At 45.5% G+C, this 22,455-nt stretch overlaps 1 protein-coding gene across 5 annotated transcripts in view; it reads left to right on the top strand.

Moving 5' to 3' along the window:
- Positions 1-22,455, top strand: part of LOC144680067 (arf-GAP with GTPase, ANK repeat and PH domain-containing protein 3-like) — a 708,867-nt gene that overhangs the window by 623,069 nt on the left and 63,343 nt on the right. The window contains exon 15 of one of the 5 annotated variants that reach the window (XM_078541211.1): positions 14,451-14,475. The exons of the other annotated variants lie outside the window; for them this stretch is intronic. Within the exon in view, the coding sequence (XP_078397337.1) occupies positions 14,451-14,475 (25 nt within the window). The remainder of the gene's footprint in view (positions 1-14,450; positions 14,476-22,455) is intronic. 5 annotated transcript variants of the gene reach the window in all.

Here is a 22,455-nt window from a genome sequence, read left to right on the forward strand (position 1 = left end):
AAGAGTCTCGAGGGGATGAATGGTTTTATTCTTTCATGGGATGTGGGCATTGCTGGTAAGGCCAGGATTTGTTACCCATCCTTTATTGCCCTTGAGAAGGTGCTGGTGAGCTGCCTTTATGAACCGCTGCAATCGACCTGGTGGAACAGGCTCATGGGGGTGAATGGTAGAACAGGGTGAAAGGACTGAATGGCTTCCTCCTATTCCAATGTTCCCTTCCCTGTCAAATATCATGGTTTCCCAGGGATGTGACCATCTTCTGTTGGAAGGTTTTAAGTGTTCATGAGGAACAGCCAGATCTTTCCTGCTACACATTAGTGTTCTGCAAAGCACAAGCTCCTCCTCTGGCTGTAGCGAGCATTCACCCACTGTACCTGGTGAGACCATAAGACATAGGAGCAGAAATTAGGCCATTCGGCCCATTGAATCTGCTCCGCCATTCAATCATGGCTGATAAGTTTCTCAACCCCATTCTCCCGCCTTCTCCCCGTAACCTTTGATCCCCTTACCAATCAAGAACCTATCTATCTCCATCTCACACTCAATGACCTGGCCTCCACAGCCTTCTGTGGCAATGAATTCCATAGATTCACCACTCTCTGGCTAAAGAAGTTTCTCCTCATCTCTGTTCTAAAAGGTCTTCCCTTTACTCTGAGGCTGTGCCCTCGGGTCCTAGTCTCTCCTACTAATGGAAACATCTTCCCCACGTCCACTCTATCCAGGCCTTTCAGTATTCTGTAAGTTTCAATCAGATCCCCTCTCATCCTTCTAAACTCCATCGAGTATAGACCCAGAGTCCGCAAACGTTCCTCATACATTAAGCCTTTCATTCCTGCGATCATTCTCGTGAACCTCCTCTGGACCCTCTCCAGGGCCAGAACATCCTTCCTGAGATACGGGGCCCAAAATTGCTCACAATATTCTAAATGTGGTCTGACCAGAGCCTTATAAAGCCTCAGCAGCACATCCCTGCTTTTATATTCTAGTCCTCTCGAAATAAATGCCAACATTGCATTTGCCTTCCTAACTACCGACTCAACCTGCAAGTTAACCTTAAGAGAATCCTGGACTAGGACTCCCAAGTCTCTTTGCACTCCAGATTTCTGAATTGTCTCCCCATTTAGAAAATAGTCTATGCCTCTATTCTTCCTACCTCACACTTCCCCATGTTATATTCCATCTGTCACTTCTTTGCCCATTCTCCTAACCTGTCCAAATACTTCTGCAGCCTCCCCGCCTCCTCAATACTACCTGTCCCTCCACCTATCTTTGTATCATCTGCAAACTTAGCCAGGATGCCCTCAGGTCCTTCATCTAGATCATTAATGTATAAAGTGATAAGTTGTGGTCCCAACACTGACCCCTGTGGAACTCCACTAGTCACCAGCCGCCATCCTGAGAAGGACCCCCTTATCCCCACTCTCTGCCTCCTGCCAGACAGCCAATCTTCTATCCATGCTAGTACCTTGCCTCTAACACCATGGGCTCTTATCTTACTGAGCAGCCTCCTGTGCGGCACCTTGTCAAAGGCCTTCTGGAAGTCCAAGTAGATAACATCCATTGGCTCTCCTTTGTCTAACCTACTCGTTACCTCCTCAAAGAATTCGAACAGATTTGCCAGGCATGACCTCCCCTTGATGAAACCATGCTGACTTTGCCCTATTTTACCATGCATTTCCAAGTATTCTGAAATCTCATCCTTAATAATGGACTCTAAAATCTTACCAACGACTGAGGTCTGTAATTTCCCGTCTTTTGCCTCACTCCCTTCTTAAACAGGGGGGTTACATTAGCGATTTTCCAGTCCTCTGGGACCCTCCCTGACTCCAGTGATTCCTGAAAGATCACCACTAATGCCTCCACTTTCTCTTCAGCTATCTCCTTCAGAACTCTGGGGTGTAATCTATCTGGTCCAGGTGATTTATCCACCTTCAGACCTTCTAGTTTTCCTAGCACCTTCTCCTTGGTAATGGCCACCATACTCACCTCTGCCCCCCAACTCTCTTGAACTTTGGGGATGTCACTCGTGTCTTCCACCCTGAAGACTGACGCAAAGTACCTATTCAGTTCCTCCGCCATTTCTTTGTTCCCCACTACTACTTCTCCAGTGTCATTTTCCAGCGGCCCAATGTCCACTTATGTCCACTTTTGCCTCTCTCTTACCCTTTATATATCTAAAAAAACTCTTGCAATCTTCTTTTATATTACTGGCTAGTTTACCCTCATATTTAATCTTCTCCCTCCTTATTTCTTTTTTAGTTGTCCTCTGTTGGTTTTTGTAGGCTTCCCAATCCCCTGGTTTCCCACTGTTCTTCGCCACATTGTATGCTTTCCCTTTAGCTTTTATGCTGTCCCTGACTTCCCTTGTCAGCCATGGTTGCCTCATCCTCCCTTTAGTATGCTTCTTCTTCCTAGGGATGAATTTTTGCTGTGTCTCCCAAATTACTCCCAGAAACTCCTGCCATTGCTGTTCCACTGTCTTTCCTGCTAGGCTCATCTCCCAGTCAATTCTGGCCAGCTCCTCCCTCATGCCTCTGTAGTTGCCTTTATTCAACTGTAATACCGTTACATCTGATTCCAGCTTTTTCCTCTCAAATTGCAGGGTAAATTCTATCATATTATGGTCACTTCCTCCTAAGGGTTCCTTCACCTTAAGCTCCCTTATCAAATCTGCCTCATTACACATCACTAAATCTAGAATTGCCTGTTCCCTAGTGGGCTCCACCACAAGCTGCTCCAAAAAGCCATCTCGTAGACATTCCACAAATTACTTTTCTTGGGATCCACTACCAGCCTGATTTTCCCAGTCTACCTGCATATTGAAATCCCCATGATCACTGTAACCTTGCCTTTCTTATACGCCTTTTCTATCTCCTGGTGTATCTTGTGCCCCACATCCTGACTACTGTTTGGAGGCCTGTACATAACTCCCATTATGGTTTTTTAACCTTTGCGGTTCCTCAACTCTACCCACATAGATTCTACATCATCTGATCCTACGTCATTTCTTGCTATCGATTTAATTTCATTTCTTACTAACAAAGCAACCCCACCCCCTCTGCCAACCTGCCTATCTTTTCAATAGGATGTATATCCTTGGATATTTAGCTCCCAGTCCTGATCCCCTTGCAGCCATGTCTCCGTGATGCCCACCACATCATACCTGCCAATTTCAATCTGCGCCACAAGCTCATTTACCTTATTTCGTATACTGCGTGCATCCAGATACAACACCTTCAGTCCTGTATTTCCTGTCCCCTTTCTCATTGTTGTCCCTTTATCTGATGTGCTTGAAGTTAGATTCCTAGCCCTTTCCAAACACTCTGTCCTATTTTGTGTACTGGAGACTTTAATAGCCTCTCCTGGGCTCTCCTTTCTTTTCAGTTTTTTCATAATTTTCCATGAAGTTGAATCCACCCCCCAACACGCTAACCTGCTGCTTTGTTTCCCATTAGGTCATACTTCTTGGAGTTTTACCCTCCGCCCTCCACTTTCCAGTTTAAAGTCCTGTTGACCATCCTATTTACCCTTGAGACAATGCTATGCACTCTGGTGATAAAATTAACTGATACCACATGGGCAGCTATCATTGGACTGTGACATGGCAGTCAGAACTGAGAGGCTGGATAACGCCTATTGAATTCCAGAGTCAGATAGTCACACCAAGAACAATTTGAACTCTACCTGCATGGGTGAGTGGCTGGTTAAAAACAGGCAGGTGACTAACCCGCCCAGATCGCCACCCTTGCCCCATTTCTGAGTTGAATATGTGATTGTCCAGGCAAGTGGTACATTGCCTAAAGCAGATGGAGCCCTTGTGAATTGTTGCAACTTCAAGTCCAGTTCCATGACTTGGATACCCAATGGATTTTAATTTAGCTCACAGTGGGGAAACTGGGTTGTACACAGATGGAGTAAGCTCCACAAGGGCTTCCACAGCCTCCCTGGACTCCCCAACCCCATCCTACCACTCAGCTGCCTGCCAGCGAGCCTCCCCTTGGTGCCAGCCAGAAGCTTCTAGCTGCCCAAAAGTTCTGTTTTGTCCTGGCCAGTGGGCCAGCTGCCACTTTCTGCCTGTTTTGGGTGGGCAGCTCATAGCTGGCCTGCATCTGAAGCCCAGGCATTGAAATACCCCAGGGCCTCAAACTTAGGCCGATCAGTGTGTTTTGTACCCCCACCTGGCCCAGAACCCTCAGAACTCCCATTTGCTGCTGGGGTTCAGCTTTACAAAGTAGATCCCAGTTTCTGAAGTGATGGTGATATAATAATAAATAAAGATGCACCTTGGGCTAGTACAGGACTGGCCAAAAATTCTGATTCGGCAGCATGTGGAAGGATAAACAGGGAAAAACAGAGAGAATAACACAAGAGTCAGTGCAAAAGTTGATGCTGTCCTTTATTGAGTAGCTGACCAATGCTCCTTTTCACTTGCATTGTGAGTCTGACAGGACACCCAGCCGTCGTGTTCCAGTAGGGTGGTACCCGCTGCAGGTTCACCTAGGAGGTTGTAACTAGGGATGAAGGTGTGCAGGCTGCAGTGTGTCAGGATGGGGAAGGAACATTTGTTCTGTTGGTCCCTTCCAATCGTTCAATCATATGTTTATAGAATCTTCATGGAAGATGGTTTGCAAAGGCACAGAGTGAGTGCGACATGTATTAGACAATGGGCTGTGAGCCATTCCAGAAACCTTTACTCTAGGGAATTCCTCCTCTGATATTCCCCCAACCAATGACACCAGAAAAGCCCTACTCAGATTGACAGGGTTCTCAATTACATGTGTCTTTGGAATCACAAAAAGGAGGTGAGAGTATTGTAGAAAATTATAATTTTCCAAAGTTCATTCAATTCAGGAACTTTCCTTAGAATGGAAAATTATACATGTCACTGTGCTATTTAAGAAAGGTGATAGAGAAAACGAGGAAATTATAGACTCGTTAGTCCAACATCTGTTGTCAGGAAATTACAGGAGTCTGTCCTTTAGGACAGGATGAACAAACACCTTGAAAACTTTCAGCTGAGGTCATCCATTTTGGACCTAAGATGGTGAAAGACTAGAAGCAATGGGGTCCAAAGAGACATGGTGGTCCAGGTACAGAGATTATTAAAATGTCATGAACAGGTACAAAAACTAATCAGAAAGGTTAATGAAATGCTGGCTTCCTATCTCGAGGGTTAGAACACAAGAGGGTAGAAGTCAGCTTCAACTAAGGCTGTTTAAACCACACCTGGAGTGACTGTGAGCCGTTCTGGGCACCGCACCCTAGGAAGGATATATTGGCCTCAGAGGGAGTGCCGTGTGGATTGGTCAGAATGAGACCTGGACTCCAGGGGTTCAATTACAAGCAGGTATTTCACAAACTAGGATTGTATTCCCTGCAATTTAGAAGGTTAACACAAGATTTGAATGAAGTTTTAAGGGAAACAGATTGAGCAGATAGAGAGAGGCCAATTCTGCCTTGGGGAGTCTAAGACTAGGGGGCAGAGTCTCAAAATGAGAGCCAGACCTTTCAGGAGTGAAATTAGGAAACACTTTTACACACAAAGGGTAATCAATTTTTAATTTTAAATCTGAGATCGATAGTTTTTGAGAACAAACATATTAAGGGATATGGGGCAAAGGTGTGTGGAATTAGGTCACACTCCAGCAATGATCTCATTGAGTGATGGAACAGGCTTGAGGGGCTGAATGGCCTCTTCCTGTTCCTGTCATGCTGAGCACAAACTGGCTGTCACATTCACCACAGGACAGTGACTGACTGAAGCTTTCAAAGGTGTTTCGGGGAGTTCTGAGCAGAATCTTGCTGAGAGGCCCTCGGGCTCACAGTGTAGGACATGACTCACCCATTGAGGGAGGGGAAGAAATACTAAGGCTTGCCCAGTTGGGCGGTCAGGGAGTGGTCACAGTGCACAGGAACAGACAGGCTGTGTGGGCAATGGGCAACTAAAACAGGGAATTGAATTGCTATTGAGTCTCCAGGTTCTTTGCTTGCAATGAATTACTCTGGAGTATAGGTACTGTCCATATGAAAGTTGAGGGACCTGTTCCTTTTGCTAATTGGATAACCCTTTCAAAAAGCTGTACAGACACGATGTGCCAAATGGCAGCTTCCTGTGCTGTATAATTCTGTGATTCTATTTGACTTCATTTTTCATTAATAACGAATGAGGAATAATTAAAATCAAATGTTCTGACAGCCCCTGAAGCCGGAATTTTGCAGAGTTTAACCCTGGATTTTAAGAATTGATGTGCTGCTCTGAGCTGCCGCTATCAGATAACAGTTCCACTGCTGTCACTCTCTGTTAGACACACATCATGCTGAAGGCATTTATAAACTAGTGACAAAGTGATAGCAGCGTATTGGGTGTGTTTGCACATGTCTGACTTGAAGAGAGCTTCTGATTAATCTCGGCAGTGATGGCACTTGCTTAGCCGGGCCCAAGAAACTGAACATTCATTCACTCCAACCCATGAACACTAAACTTACCCAGCAAGCTGCACCTCTTCTCATTCTCTTCCTCTCCTGTTTCTGGCACTTTCCCTCAGGCCTGTATCTCCATAATGGCTGAGGTCTGATTGCACTAATACAGGTTAGGAATATTGGGTTTAATGATCTGCAAAATGAGGAGGCTGTACACTGACATTTACGGATGGTGGCTGTTTTGTTTGCGCTTGCAGTACCTCCGCAATTTGCAGTTCTCTCTCATTCCAGATACACCTTTCTGTAATGATCTAATGTACTTGCAGCCTCACAACAGAATTTATAAATAACTGCCAGCCTTTTCCAATCATGACCTTTCTGTCCCAGTTGCAGGAGGTTCTGGCACTCCCTCAATACTGTCTGTGCCATTTTTCACTGGCAATGCTGTCTTGTAAGTACCAGTATTGCTGAATGGCCTCAAACTGCCTGTTTAGTAGAAGTCAGTGCTTGAACTGCATAAACTCTGCTCAGGTGATGCGTAGGGTTATCCTTCACAGGAGCCGTGTGTTTGAGACTCTGAAACCTGTCGTTTGTCTGCATGGATTGAACAGATCTCACTTTGTGTATTGCACTCATGTCTGTTACAGCTCAAACTGAATCTGTACCAGTACAGCAGTGACACCATCTGGCACAGAGAAAAGAGCACAAGTGATTAGGAACTGTCCCAATAAGACCTTCAGAAACCAATCCCACCGTCTCCCAGTAATGCTCGATCCACCTACTCACCTATTCCCCATATCCCTCACTCCGACCCATGACCTCGCCTCCACATCCCTCACTCTGACCCATGACCTCGCCTCCACATCCCTCACTCCGACCCATGACCTCGCCTCCACATCCCTCACTCTGACCCATGACCTCGCATCCGCATCCCTCACTCCGACCCATGACCTCGCCTCTGCATCCCTCACTCCGGCCCATGAACTCGCCTCCACATCCCTCACTCCGACCCATGACCTCGCCACCACATCCCTCACTCCGACCCATGACCTCGCCTCTGCATCCCTCACTCCGACCCATGACCTCACCTCTGCATCCCTCACTCCGACCCAAGACCTCGCCTCTGCATCCCTCACTCCGACCCAAGACCTCGCCTCTGCATCCCTCACTCCAACCCATGACCTCGCCTCTGCATCCCTCACGCTGACCCATGACCTCGCCTCTACATCCCTCACTCCGACCCAAGACCTCGCCTCTGCATCCCTCACTCCGACCCATGACCTCGCCTCCGCATCCCTCACTCCGACCCATGACCTCGCCTCCGCATCCCTCACGCCGACCCACCCACCATGCCCCCATACCCCTCAACCCTTCCTACATAGCCTTTCCCGATTCAAAATAACTACAGCATTGTCGCTCCCTGATGATTTATTCCAGGCCTCAACTACTCTTTGCATGGAAATGTTTCCTTCGCATCCCCTGTTGCTCCTTGTTTCGTATTTGCCACTCTGAGTGTTTGAAGCCTTTGCTATAGGAAACACTTGGCTTGAATTGTTCTCCCATATCCCTTATGGATTCACTGAAGCAGCAGCACAATGTCCAGCAGCTGCTTTAACTGAACTGACATAACAATCATTAAAAATGACTGTGTATACACAAAAGTGCAAATCTATATTTAAATAGGATATATGGCACAAGAACAGGCCATTCATCCAAACCAGTCCATGACAGTATTTATGCTCCACTTGACCCTAATAAGCAAAAGGGTGTGTTCCACCAGGGCCACTCGCCTCCTGACCTCATTACAGCCTTGGTCCAAACATGGATAAGAGAGCTGAATTCCAGAGATGAGGTGAGAGTGACTGCCCTTGACATCAAGGCCTAATCAAGGAGCCCTAGCAAAACTGAAGTCATTGGAAGTCAGGGAAAACTCCACTGGTTGGACTCATACCGAGCATAAAGAAAGATGGTTGTGGCTGTTGGGGGTCCATCATCTCAGTCCTGGGATGTCACTACAGGAGTTCCTCAGGATAGTGCACTAGGTCCAATCATCTTCAGCTGCTTCAGCAATGACTTTCATCTATCTTAAGGTCAGAAGTGGTGATGTTCACCATTGGTTGCACAGTGTTCAATACTATTCGCAACCAGATACTGAAGCACCCAATGCCTGCATACAGCAAGCCTTCGACAACATCCAAACTTGGGCTGAGCAGCAGCAAGTAACATTCGCGCCACACAAGTGTCAGGCAATGGCCAGCTCCAACAAGAGAGAATGTAACCATCTCACTTTTATAGTCAACAATATTACCATCACTGAGTTCACCATTGTCAATATCCTGGGGGGTTGACCAGAAATTGAACTGCACCAGCCATATAAATACTGTGGCTACAAGAGCAGGTCAGAGACTAAGACCAAAAGTCCATAAGACGTAGGAGCAGAAGTAATCCATTCGGACCATCAAGTCTGCTCCAGCATTCAGTGAGATCATGGCTGATCTGATAATCCTCAACTCCACTTTCCTACCTTTTCCCCATAACCCTTGATTCTCTTACTGATTAAAAATCTGTCTATCTCAGCCTTGAATATACTTAACGACCCAGCCTCTACAGCCCTCTGTGGTAAAGAATTCCACAGATCAACAACCCATTGTGAGAAGAAATTCCTCCTCATCTCTGTTTTAAATGAGCAATCCCTCACTGAGATTAAGCCCTCTGGTCCTAGACTCTCCCACAAGGCGAAACAACCTCTCAGCATCTACCCTGTCAAGCCCCCTAAGAATCTTATAAGTTTCAATAAGGTCGCCTCTCATTCTTCTAAACTCCAATGAGTACAGGCCCAAGCTACTCAACCTCTCCTCATAAGAAAATTCCTCCATACCCGGGATCAACCTAGTGAACCTTCTCTGGACTGCCTCCAATGCCGGTATATCTTTCCTTAGATAAGGGGACCAAAATTTCTCACAGTATTCTAGGTGTGGTCTGACTAGTGCCTTGTGTAGTTTTAGCAAGACTTCCCTATTTTTATACTCCATTCCCTTTGAAATAAAGGCCAATATTCTATTTGCCTTCCCTGTTACCTGTTGAACTTGTATGTTAGCTTTTTGGGATTCATGCACGAGGACTCCCAAATCCCTCTGTGTTGCAGCTTTCTGCAGTCTTTCTCCATTTAAATAATATTCAGCTCCTCTATTCTTCCTGCCAAAGTGCATAACCTCACATTTTCCCACATTATATTCCATCTGCCAAGTTTTTGCCCACTCACTTAACCTGTCTATATCCCTCTGTAGACCCTTTGTGTCACCCTCACCACTTGCCTTCCCACCTATTTCTGTGTCATCTGCAAACCTGGCGATAGTACATTCATTTTCTTCATCCATTAATATATATTGTAAATAATTGTGGCCCCAGCACTGATCCCTGTGGCACTCCACTGGTTACAAGTTGCCATCCTGAAAATGCCCCCCGTATCCCAACTCTGTCTTCTATTAATTAGCCAATCCCCATCCATGCTAATATACTACACCCAAAACCATGGGCTCTTATCTTGTTTAGTGGCCTTGTGTGGTACCTTGTCGAACGGCTTTTGGAAATCCAAATATATTACATCTACTGGTTCCCCTATCTTGCTTGATATCTCCTCAAAGAATAGGAATCCTGCGATGAGTAACTCACCTCCTGACTCACCAAAGCCTGTCCACCATCTACAAGGTACAAGTCAGGAGTGTGATGGAATACTCTCCACATGGCTGGTTGAGTGCAGCTCCAACACCACTCAAGATGCTTGACACCATCCAGGACAAAGCAGCCCGCTTGATTGGCACCCAATCCACCACCTCCAACATCCACTCCCTCCACAACTAATGCACAGTGGCAGCAGTGTGTACCATCGACAAGATGCACTGCAGGAACTCACCAAGGTTCCTTCAACAACACCTTTCAAACCTGTGCCCTCTACCGACCAAAAGGACAAGGACATCAGATAGACAGGAACACCACCACCTGGAAGTTCCCCTCCAAGTCATTCAACTATCCTGACTTGGAAATATATCGTCGTTCCTTCACTGTCGCTGGGTCAAAATCCTGGAAACCCCCCCTATAAATACTGTGGGTGCACCTACACTACATGGACTGCAGTGATTCAAGACGACAGGAACAGGGGTATGCCCTTCAAACCTGCTCCGCCATTCAATTGGATCATCTACCTCAACATCACTTTCCTGCACTATCTCCTTATCCCTTGATATCATGTGCCTCAAGAAAGCTATCTGTTTCTGTTCTGAACATGCTCAATGATTGAGTTTCCACAGCTCTCTGGGGTGGAGAATTCCAAAGATTCACCACCCTCTGTGTGAAGAAATTCCTCCTCATCCCGATCTTAAATAGCCTGCCCCTAACCTGAGATTATGACCCTTGTTTTAGACTTGCCAGCCAGGGGAAACATCTTATCTACATCCAGCCTGTCTCACTCTGTAAGAATTTTGTACCTTTCAATGAGATTACCTCTCATTCTTCAAAACGCTAGGGAATACAAGCCCAGTCTCCCCAATTTCTCCTCATACAACAATCCCACCACTCTAGGGATTAGTCTGATGAACCTCTGTTGCACTCACTCTATGGCAAGCATATCCTTCCTTAGGTAAGGAGACCAAAACTGTGCACAGTACTCCAAGTGAAGCCTCACCAAGGCTCTATACAATTACAGAGAGACATTTTTTACTTCTGTACTCAGATTCCCTTGTGATGAAGGCCAACATACCATTTGCTTTCCTAATTGTTTGCTGTACCTGCATGTTAAATTTTAGTGACTCATGAACATGGACACCCAGGTCCTTTTGGACACCCACACTTTCTAATGTCTCACCATTTAAGAAATATTCTGCTTTTTTGTTTTTCTACCAAAGTGAATAACTTCACATTTATTCACATTATATTCCATCTGTTATGTTCTAGCCCATTCATTTAGCTTGTATTAGTCCTCTTGAAGTCTCCTTGTATCCTCCTCACAACTTATTCTCACCGAGTTCTGTGCCATCAGCAAATTTGGAAGTGTTACAATTGATCCCCACGTCCAAATCAACTATATAGATTGTGAACAGTTGTGGAACTGATCCTTGTGGTACCCCACTTGTAACAGCTTGCCATCCTGAGAATGATCTGTTTATTCCTACCCTCTGCCTGTTAACCAATTCTCAATCCATCCTAGTATATTACCCTAATCCCTTGCGCTCTAATTTTATTTACTAACCTCCTGTGTGGGACTTTACCAAAAGCTTTCTGAAAATCCAAAGATACCACATCCACTGGTTCTCCTTTATCAATGTTACAAGTAATAGCCTCAAAAAACTACAACAAGTTTTAACTCCAAAAAGTTTGTCAAACTTTCCCTTTCATAAATCCATGTTGATCCTGCCCATGTTTTACTATCAGACTAACAGCTCTGTACTTCTCCATTCTCCCTCTCCCTCCCTTCTTAAACAGTGGGGTTACATTTGCTACTTTCCAGTCTGCAGGAACCTTTCCAGCATCAATAACATTTTGAAAGATAAGCACCAATGCATCCACTATCTCTCTCTAGCCACCTCCTCCAACACTCTGGGATGAAGCTCATCTGGGGATTTAGCAGCTTTCAATCCAGTTAACTTTTCAAGTACGACCTCTTTACTTGGTCGCCGAGTATTTCTGGGAGATTTTCTGTACCTTCTTCTGTGAAGACAGACTCAAAGTAACTATTTTATTTCTCCATCATTTCCCTGTTCTCCATTATAAATTCTTCTGCCCCACCTGTAGTAGACCCACATTTGCCCTCGCTAATCTTTTCCTTTTCACATACCTAAAGAAGCTTTTACAGTCAGCTTTTATGTTCCTCAATAGTTTGCATTCGTTATTCTCTTTTCCATTTCTTTCTCAGTTTCTTGGTCCTCCTTTGCTGGATTCTAAATTGCTTCCAATCCTCAGGCTTACCACTTTTTCTGGCAACCTTATAAGCCACATGCTTTGATCTAATACAATCTTTAACTTCTTTTGTTGATTTACCTTTCCATTTGGGTGTTTGTGCCTTAAAGGAATGTATATCTGTTTTAGACCATGTAGTATTTTTTGTAACACTAGCCATTGCCATCTACCCTCAAATCTTTTAGTGTATTTTCCCAATCCACCATAGCCAACTTGCCCCTCATACCTTCATAATTACCTTTCTTCAGATTTAAGACCCTAGTTTCAGAATGAACTATATCACATTCAAACTTAACTCAGTGGATTGCACTCTGAATCAGAAAGTTGTTGGTTTGGGGCTGACTCCAGAGACTTGAGCAAAAATCCAGTTGATACGATGCAGTGCTGCATGAGCTGCTCACTGTTGGAGGGTGCGAGGACTGAGGGAGTACTGCACTGTCAGAAGTGCCTTCTTTCAGATGAGAGTTAAACAGGCCCAGTTGGACATGATTTTATTGAATAACGGAGCACGCTCAAGGGACTGAACGACTTGCTCCTGCTCCTATTTCTTTTGTTCCTATGCCTGTCTCTTTATGGGGTATGTGGAACATTCCTTGTTCCAGTCCTACTCAGGCCCCCTCCCACAACTTTTTCTCCGGTACATCGATGATTGCTTCAGTGCCGCTTCATGATGGATCTGGAAAAATTTATTAATTTTGCTTCCAATTTCCACCCCTCCGTCATTTTCACATGGTCCATCACTGACACTTCCCTTCCCTTCCTTGACCTCTCAGTCTCAATTTCTGGTGATATGTTGTGACCCGTGGAACTAGAGACAGACAGGAGGAGGCGATGGCCCAGTGGTATTGTCACTGGACTAGTGATCCAGAGACCCGGGGTAATGCATCTGGCCACAGCAGCTGGTGGAATTTGAATTCAGTACAAATCTGGAATTAAAAGTCTAATGATGACAATGAAAGCATTGTCGATTGTTGTAAAAACCCATCTGGTTCACAAATGTCCTTTAGGGAAGGAAATCTGCCATCCTTACCTGGTCTGGCCTACATGTGACTCCAGACCCACAGCAATGTGGTTGACTCTGAAATGGCCGAGCCAGATACTCAGTTGTATCAAACCGCTACAAAGTCACAAAAAAGGAATGAAACCGGACGGACCACCCGGCATCGACCTCGGCATTGGAAACAATAACGGCAAAATCAGCCCTGTCGACCCTGCAAAGTCCTCCTTACTAACGTCTGAGGGCCAGTGCCAAAATTGGGAGAGCGTCTCACAGACTAGTCAAGCAACAGCCTGACACAGTCATCCTCACAGAATCATACCTTACAGAAAATGTCCCAGACACCACCATCACTATCCCTGGGTATATCCTGTCCCACCAGCAGGACAGACCCAGCAGAGGTGGCGGCACAGTGGTATACAGTCGGGAGGGAGTTGCCCTGGGAGTCCTCAACATCGACTCCGGACCCCATGAAGTCTCATGGCACCAGGTCAAACATGGGCAAGGGAACCGCCTGCTGATAACCATGAACCGCCCTCCCTCAGCTGATGAATCAGTGCTCCTCCATGTTGAACATCACTTGGAGGAAGCACTGAGAGTGGCAAGGATGTACTCTGGGTGGGGGACTTCAATGTCCATCAGCAAGAGTGGCTCGGTGGCACCACTACTGACCGAGCTGGCCGAGTCCTAAAGGACATAGCTGCTAGACTGGGTCTGCGGCAGGTGGTGAGGGAACCAACAAGAGGGAAAAACGTACTTGACCTCATCCTCACCAACCTGCCTGCCGCAGATGCATCTGTCCATGACAGTATAGGTAGGAGTGACCACCACAGTCGTTCTGGAGACGAAACCTCGCCTTCACCTTGAGGATACCCTCCATCGTGTTGTGTAGCACTACCACCGTGCTAAAGGGATAAATTTCGAACAGAGCTAGCGACTGGGCATCTATGAGGCGCTGTGGGCCATCAGCAGCAGCAGAATTGTTCTGGAATACAATCTGTAACCTCATGGCCTGGCATATCCCCCACTCTACCATTACCATCAAGCCAGGGGATTAACCCTGGTTCAATGAAGAGTGCAGGAGGGCATGTCAGGAGCAGCATCAGGCACACCTAAAAATGAGGGGTCAACTTGTGTGCCAAACAGCATAAGCAGCAAGTGATAGACAGAGCTAAGTGATTCCTCAACCAAAGGATCAGATCGAAGCTCTGCAATCCTGCCACATCCAGTCATGAATGGTGGTGGACAATTAAACAACTCACTGGAGGAGGAGGCTTCACAAATATCCTCGTCCTCAATGATGAAGGAGCCCAGCACATCAGTGCAAAAGATAACAAAAACAGAATTACCTGGAAAAACTCAGCAGGTCTGGCAGCATCGGCGGAGAAGAAATCAGTTAACGTTTTGAGCCTTCATGGCCCTTCGGCAGAACTGAAGCATACTTAGAAGAAGGGAGAAATATAAATTGGTTTAAGGTGGGTGGGTGGGGGGGGAGGGGGTGGGGTGGAGAGAGAGAGAGACATTGAGCGTGTGGTGATTGTGGAGATGAGCAGATAATCAAAAGATGTCACAGACAAAAGGGTCAAAGAGGTGTTGAAGGTGGTGATATTTGTCTGAGAAAAGTGCTAATTAAGAATGGAAGACAGGATATTCAAAGTACAGCTCTAGTGGGGGTGGGGTGGAAAGACTACAAGGTTTTAGTTTAGATTTAAAAATAATGGAAATAGGTGGGGAAAGCAGAATCTATATAAATTATTGAAAAAAAAAGCGGGGGGGGGGAAGAAACAGGGTGGGGATGGGGGGAGGGGGGTGGGGGGGTGCAAAAGATAAGGCTGAAACATTTATAACAAACTCCAGCCAGAACTGCTGAGTGGATGATCCATCTCAGCTTCCTCCAGAGGTCCCCAGCATCACAGATGCCAATCTTCAGCCAATTCAATTCACTCCACGTGATTCCAAGAAACGGCTGAAGGCACTGGATACTGCAAAGGATATGGGCCCTGACAATATTCTGGCAATAGTACTGAAGACTTGTGCTCCAGAACTTGCCACACCCCTAGCCAAGCTGTTCCAGTACAGTTACAACACTGGCATCTACCTGGCTATGTGGAAAATTGCCCAGGTATGTCCTGTACACAATAAGCAGGACAAACCCAACCCGGACAATTACCACCCCATCAGTCTACTCTCGATCATCAGTGAAGCAATGGAAAGGGTCATCAACAGTGCTATCAAGCGGCACTTGCTTAGCAATAACCTGCTCACTGATGCCCAGTTTGGGTTCTGCCAGGGCTACTCAGCTCCTAACCTCATCACAGCCTTGGTTGAAACCTGGACAGAAGAGCTGAACTCCCGAGGTGAGGTGAGAGTGACTGCCCTTCACATCAAGGTAGCATTTGACCGAGCGTGGCATCAAGGAGCCCTAGCAAAACTGGAGTCAATGGGAATCAGGGGGAAAACTCTCCACTGGCTGGAGCCATACCTAGCACAAAGGAAGATGGTTGTGGTTGTTGGAGGTCAGTCATCTCAGCTCCAGGACATCACTGCAGTTCCTCAGGGTAGTGTCCTAGGCCCAACCATCTTCAGCTGCTTCATCAGTGACCTTCTTTCCATCATAAGGTCAGAAGTGGGGATGTTCGCTGATGATTGCACAATGTTCAGTACCATTCGTTACTCCTCAGATACTGAAGCAGTCCATGTCCAAATGCAGCAAGACCTGGACAACACTCAGGCTTGGGCTGACAAGTGGCAAATAACATTCATGCCACACAAGTGCCAGGCAATGACCATCTCCAACAAGAGAGAATCCAACCATCGCCCCTTGATGTTCAATAGCATTACCATCACTGAATCCCCCACTGTCAACATCCTGGGGGTTACCATTGACCAAAAACTGAACTGGACGAGCCATATAAATACTGTTGCTAGAAGAGCAGGTCAGAGGCTTGAAATTCTGTGACGAGTAACTCACCTCCTGACTCCCCAAAGCCTGTCCACCATCCAGAAGGCAGAAGTCAGGAGTGTGATGGAATACTCCCAACTTCCACAACACTCAAGAAGCTTGACACTGTCCCGGACAAAGCAGCCCAGTTGATTGGCACCACATCCAGAAACATTCACTCCCTCCACCATCGACACACAGTAGCAGGAGTGTGTGTCATCTACAAGACGCACTGCAGGAATTCACCAAGGCTCACTCGACAGCATCTTAAACCCCTGACCACAGCCATCTAGAAGGACAAGGGCAGCAGATAGATGGGAACACCACCACCTGGAAGTTCCCCTCCAAGTCACTCAACATCCTGACTTGGAAATATATCGCCGTTCCTTCACTGTCGCTGAGTCAAAATCCTGGAACTCCCTCCCTAACAGCACTCTGGGTGTACCTGCACCACATGGACTGCAGCAGTTCAAGAAGGCAGCTCACCACCACCTTCTCAAGGGCAACTAAGGATGGGCAATAAATGCTGGTCCAGCCAGCAAAGCCCACATCGTGTGGATGAATTAAAAAAAACTCCTGCTATCTTGGTCGTAACAGTGAACGCAGTCAATGCCTAGGTCAGGAGCAGTTTGGCACACTTCGTTGCCTGGGCTCCCAATGATTTAGATGGGGTTATTCAATGTTGAAGGGGGAATGCAGCAGTATCAGAACCAAAGCATAATTCCCAGCTCCCACACTAAGCTGCTCATACCTCAACAGAGTGACTGAACGGTCAGCACCAATCAGACCTACACTCGCTTCCAAAACTACAAGCGTATTTTAATTTTTTTTCCTTATGCTGTCTGCTAATTAATGGAAAATCATATTTGCCCTTTTACCAGGGCTGGGTTTGGTATTGGATTTAAATTGCATCTCTTCATCCATGCAACACTGCACTGCCTTTCTTAATTTACCTCTAATTTGAAAGCACTTGTTGCTGGCATAGTGTTTCAGATGGGATCACAGGGTTAACAGGCATTACAAGCTGCAGGTTCTAGCGATTCGTGTCCTCTCCAGCTCTTCAATGGTCGTAGGCTTTTAAAAACTTATTAAATAACAACGACACAAGGTGCTGGATTGGAGTTTTTTCTGTTGCTAATTACTCAGGCACTGAATGGAGTTGATGATTTTGTATTTGCTCCATCTCTTTAGAGATCTGGTATTCCCTTCTCTATGTGTTTTGTAGTGTTACACTGACTCTAAAGCTGCAGCTTTGCAGAGTTACTGTGCTCATCCCAGAGAAAACAGTGAAAAGAGAATATTTGCAGATCCAACCACCAAATGCTCACCTAAAAAAAAACAATTAGGAAGTAAAATGAATCTCTAATAATATAGCTCATTATTATTGATATGTCAGTTTAGTTCCATTCCTTCTGCGCTGTGCATGATAGCTGGATGCTGTGGACTGCTATTGTGGGGTCACCATTTAGTTCAGGGTAAGAGAAACTCACTGTGTACTGCACAGAGTTACTGTGCATTCAGGGTAAGGGTCACTCACTATGTAACTCTACGCAATCACTGTTTATTCAGGGCAGGGAACTTAGGAGCAGAGTAGGCCATTCAGCTCTTGGAGCCTGCTCCACCATTCAATAAGATCATGGCTGATCTGGTTGTGTCTCAATTCCACTTTGTCATCTGCCCCCCATATCCCTTGACTCCCTTGTCTATCAAAAATCTAACTCTAACTTGAATTAATTCAGTGACCCAGCCTCCACTGCTTTTTGGGGAAGAGAATTTCACAGCCCAACAACCCTTTGAAAGAAAAAAAATTCTTCTCATCTCTGTCTTAAATGGTAGTGTGTCCCCTGGTTCTAATATCTCCCACGTGGAAACATCCTCCCAGTATCTATCCCATCAAATCCTCCCGGATCTTATGTGTTTCAATAAGATTACTTCTCATTGGGTATAGGCCCAATCTGCCCAAACTTTCTTCATAAGATAAATCCCTCATTTGTGTAACTGCACAGCATCACTGGTTGTTCAGCAGGATAAGGATCACTCACTCACTCACATCTCGGGATCAAGTATATGGCAAAGGTTACAAACAGCCTGATGTAATCTCAGACAGTTACCAGAGAGAGGGATGGAGTCTCAGGAACAGAATTAATGATGGGGAACAAAGATGATAGCTTTAATATTCCCAATACTTAATTGGGGGAAATTTCTGCTCCACCATTACTGGATCTTAGCCAAGCAGTTTGATAATGTAGAGACAATGAAGGAGTTGAGAGAGGTGGTGGTGGTGAGGTAAAGCTGGGTGCTGTCAGTGTACATGTGAAAACGAACGCTGTGATTTTGGATGATGTCACCAAGGGGCAGAATGTAGATGAGAAATAGGAGGGGCCAAGGATGGATCCTTGGGTGATAACAATGCAGGAGCAAAGTTGGAAAATGACAACAGTGATATTGCCAGTGAAAATAAGGAAATGGTAGACATGTTAAATAGTTATTTGCTTCAGCATTTACAGTAGAGGAAGGGATCAAAATGCCGGACATCCCAAGGAAACTAACATTGAATCAGGGACTAACGTAAACAAATTAACATTAATGAAGCAAAAAATGGCTCTAAAGAGTGACAAATCCCCAGGAGCCAGATGGTTTTTATCACAGGATTTTAAAGGAAGTAAGTGAGGACATTACAAATGCCAGATTGATAAATCTTCTAAAGTTGTCCTGATTCGGGAACCGTTTCTTTAGATTGAAAGGTTGTCTATGTCACTCTGCTATTTAAGGAAATGTTTAGCTGACCAGAGAGCCAGCATGGATTTGTGAAGGATAAGACATGCCTGAAAATGTGGTTGAGTTCTTTTTGAAGAGATGCCTAAAGTAGTGGAAAGGGAAATGTCTTTGGATGTTATTTATATGGACTTCAAGAAGGGGTTTGATAAAGTCCCTCATGTTAGCAAAGTTGAACCTCATGGAATTGAAGGCAAATCATTGACCTGGTTAGAAAATTGGTTAAACAGCAGGTGACAGAGAGAATGGGCAGGCATGCCAATTGGCAGCATGTGTCTAGCGGGACCTCACAAGGACCTATGCACCATAATTATTGATGACCCAGATGATGGGGTAGAGCCACATATCCAGATTTGGCAACGACAAAGATAGGTGGTATCGTAGGTAGTGTAGGTGGAAACGTAAAATTACAAAGAGATTTGATGGATTAAGTGAATGGGCAAAACTGTGACAAATGGATTTCGGTGTAAACAAATGTGAAGTCATCCACTTTGGCCCTAAAAAGGATAGAAAAGGATAGAAACTGTGCAGGTCCAAGGAGACTTGGGGTGTCCAGGTACATAGATCATTAAAATGTCACGAACAGGTACAGAAAATAATCAAAAAGGCAAATGGAATATTGAGTAGAGGACGAGAATACAAGGGGGTAGAAATTATGCTTCATTAATACAAAACCTTGGTTCGACCAAACCAGGAGTATTGTGACTAGTTCTGGGCTCCATTCCTTGACTTTGGAGGAAGTGCAGTGTAGACTTACTAGAATGATACCTGGGACCAGATTTTCATCTCCCAATGAAGGTGTGAATTGGGTCATGAAACACTGAACTTAGTTTTCTTTTGCTGGAAGAACTATTTCTTTGCTTTCCTGACCCCATGCCATTTTCATGTGGCTTTTTGGCAGGTCAGGATGGCCTTGGGTACAGAATGCACATGCACCTCTTCTGAGGTCAGGTCCCCATTGTGAGGACCGCAGGCAAATTGTATTTCCACCATACACTATTTTGATGTGCTGGTGTGGGTTTTGGAAGCAATAAAAATAAAATACACCTCCTTGGAGAGTTCATGAACACTGGGGAAATCTTACTGAGGAATTAGGAACATTCTAACAGGTAACTGTCAACTGTTTTGACAGCTTCAAATGTCATTATTAATTAGATTCTGTATTGTAGTCTAGATGTATTTGATGCAGTGAATCATCATAGGGCTCTGTCCTGTAAAGATAAGTTAGCCATTACATTGACCACTATTGTGCAGTTGTTGACATGCATGACAGTACTTTTGCCAATGGAGAAAGTGCAATGGTGCATTCAGAAATGTAGAAAAAAGTGTTGGTAAACTCTCCTTTTACTTACGAACATACGAATTAGGAGCAGGAATAGGCCACGGCCCCTCGACCCTGCTCCGCCATTCAATAAGATCATGGCTGATCTGAATGTAACCTCAACTCCACATATCCCTGATAACCTTTTACCCCTTGTTAATCAAGAATCTATCTAGCTCTGCCTCAAAAATATTCAAAGAATCTGCTTCCACCAACTTTTGAGGAAGAGAGTTCCAAAGAGTAAACCATCTGAGAAAAAAAAATTCTCCTCATCTCTGTCTTAAATGAGCAACCCCTTATTTTTAAACAGTGACCCCTAGTTCTAGATTCTCCCACAAGAGGAAACATCCTCTCCACATCCACTTTGTCAAGACCTCCCAAAATCTTAAAGGTTTCAATCAAGTTCCCTCTTACTCTAAATTCCAGTGGATACAAGGCTAACCTGTCCAGCCTTTCCTCATAAGTCAACCCGCCCATTCCTGGTATTAGTCTGGTAAATCTTCTCTGAACTGCTTCCAACGCATTTACACCTTTCCTTAAATAAGGAGACCAATACTGTACACAGTACTCCAGATGTGGTCTCACCAGTGCCCTGTATAACTGAGGCATAACCTCCCTACTATTGTAATCAATTCCCCTCACAATAAATGAAAATAGTTATCTTTCCTAATTACCTGCTGTACCTGCACACTAACCTTGTGTGATTCATGCACGAGGACACCCAGATCGCTCTGAATCTCAAGAGCTCTGCAATTTCTCACCATTTAGATAATAAGCTTCCTTTTTATTCTCCCTGCCAAAATGAACGATTTCACATTTGCCCACATTATACTCCATTTGCCAGATCCTTGCCTGCTCACTTAACCCATCTATGTCCCTTTGTAGCCTGCTTACATCCTCTTCACAATTTACTTCTTTCTGTTCATTCACAGGATGTGGGTTTCGCTAGGTGGGCCAGCATTTATTGCCCATCCCTAGTTGCCCTTGAGAAGGTGGTGGTGAGCCACTTTCTGGAACCAGTGCAGTAGGTACACCCACAGTGCTGTGAGAAAGGGAGTTCCAGGGTTTTGACACAGTGACGGTGAAGGAACGGAGATATATTTCCAAGTCAGGATGGTGGGGAACAACAAAGAAAAGTACAGCACAGGAACAGGCCCTTCGGCCCTCCAAGCCTGCGCTGATCATATTGCCCGTCAACTAAAACATTTTGCACTTCCGGGGTCCGTATCCCTCTATTCCCATCCTGTTCGTGTATTTGTCAAGCTGCCTCTTAAACACCACTATCGTACCTGCTTCCACCACTCCTCTGGCAGCGAATTCCAGACACTCATTACCCTCTGTGTAAAAAACTTGCCCCGCATGTCTCCTCTATAGTTTTCTCCTCTCACCTTAAATCTATGTCCCCTAGTAATTGACTCTTCCACCCTGGGAAAAAGCTTCTGACTATCTACTCCCAGGTGGTGGTGTTCCCATCTATCTGCTGCCCTTATCCTTCTAGATGGTAGTGGTCGTGGGTTTGGAAGGTGCTGTCAAAGGAGCCTTGGTGAGTTCCTGCAGTGCATCTTGTAGATGGTACACACTGCTGCTACTGTGCATCAGTGGTGGAGGGAGTGAATGTTGGTGGATGTGGTGCCAATCAAGCGGGCTGCTCTGTCCTGGATGGTGTCAAGCCTCTCCAGTGTTGTGGGAGCTGCACTCATCCAGGCAACTGGGGAGTATTCCATCACACTCCTGATTTGTGCCTTGTAGATGGTGGACAGGCTTTGGGGAGTCAGGAGGTGAGTTACTCCTCACATGATTCCTAGCCGCTGACCCGCTCTTGTAGCCACAGTATTTATGACTAAGTCCAGTTCAGTTTCTGGTCAATGGTAACCGCCCCCCCCGCCAGGATGTTGATAGTGGGGGATTCAGTGATGATAATGCTATTGAACATCAAGGGACGATGGTTAGATTTTCGCTTGTTGGAGATGGTCATTGCCTGGCACTTGTGTGGCAAGAATGTTACTTGCCACTTGTCAGCCCAAGCCTGGATATTGTCCAGGTCTTGCT

The sequence above is a fragment of the Cetorhinus maximus genome, chromosome 4 (assembly GCF_964194155.1).
Source record: "Cetorhinus maximus chromosome 4, sCetMax3.hap1.1, whole genome shotgun sequence".
Taxonomy (NCBI): domain Eukaryota; kingdom Metazoa; phylum Chordata; class Chondrichthyes; order Lamniformes; family Cetorhinidae; genus Cetorhinus; species Cetorhinus maximus.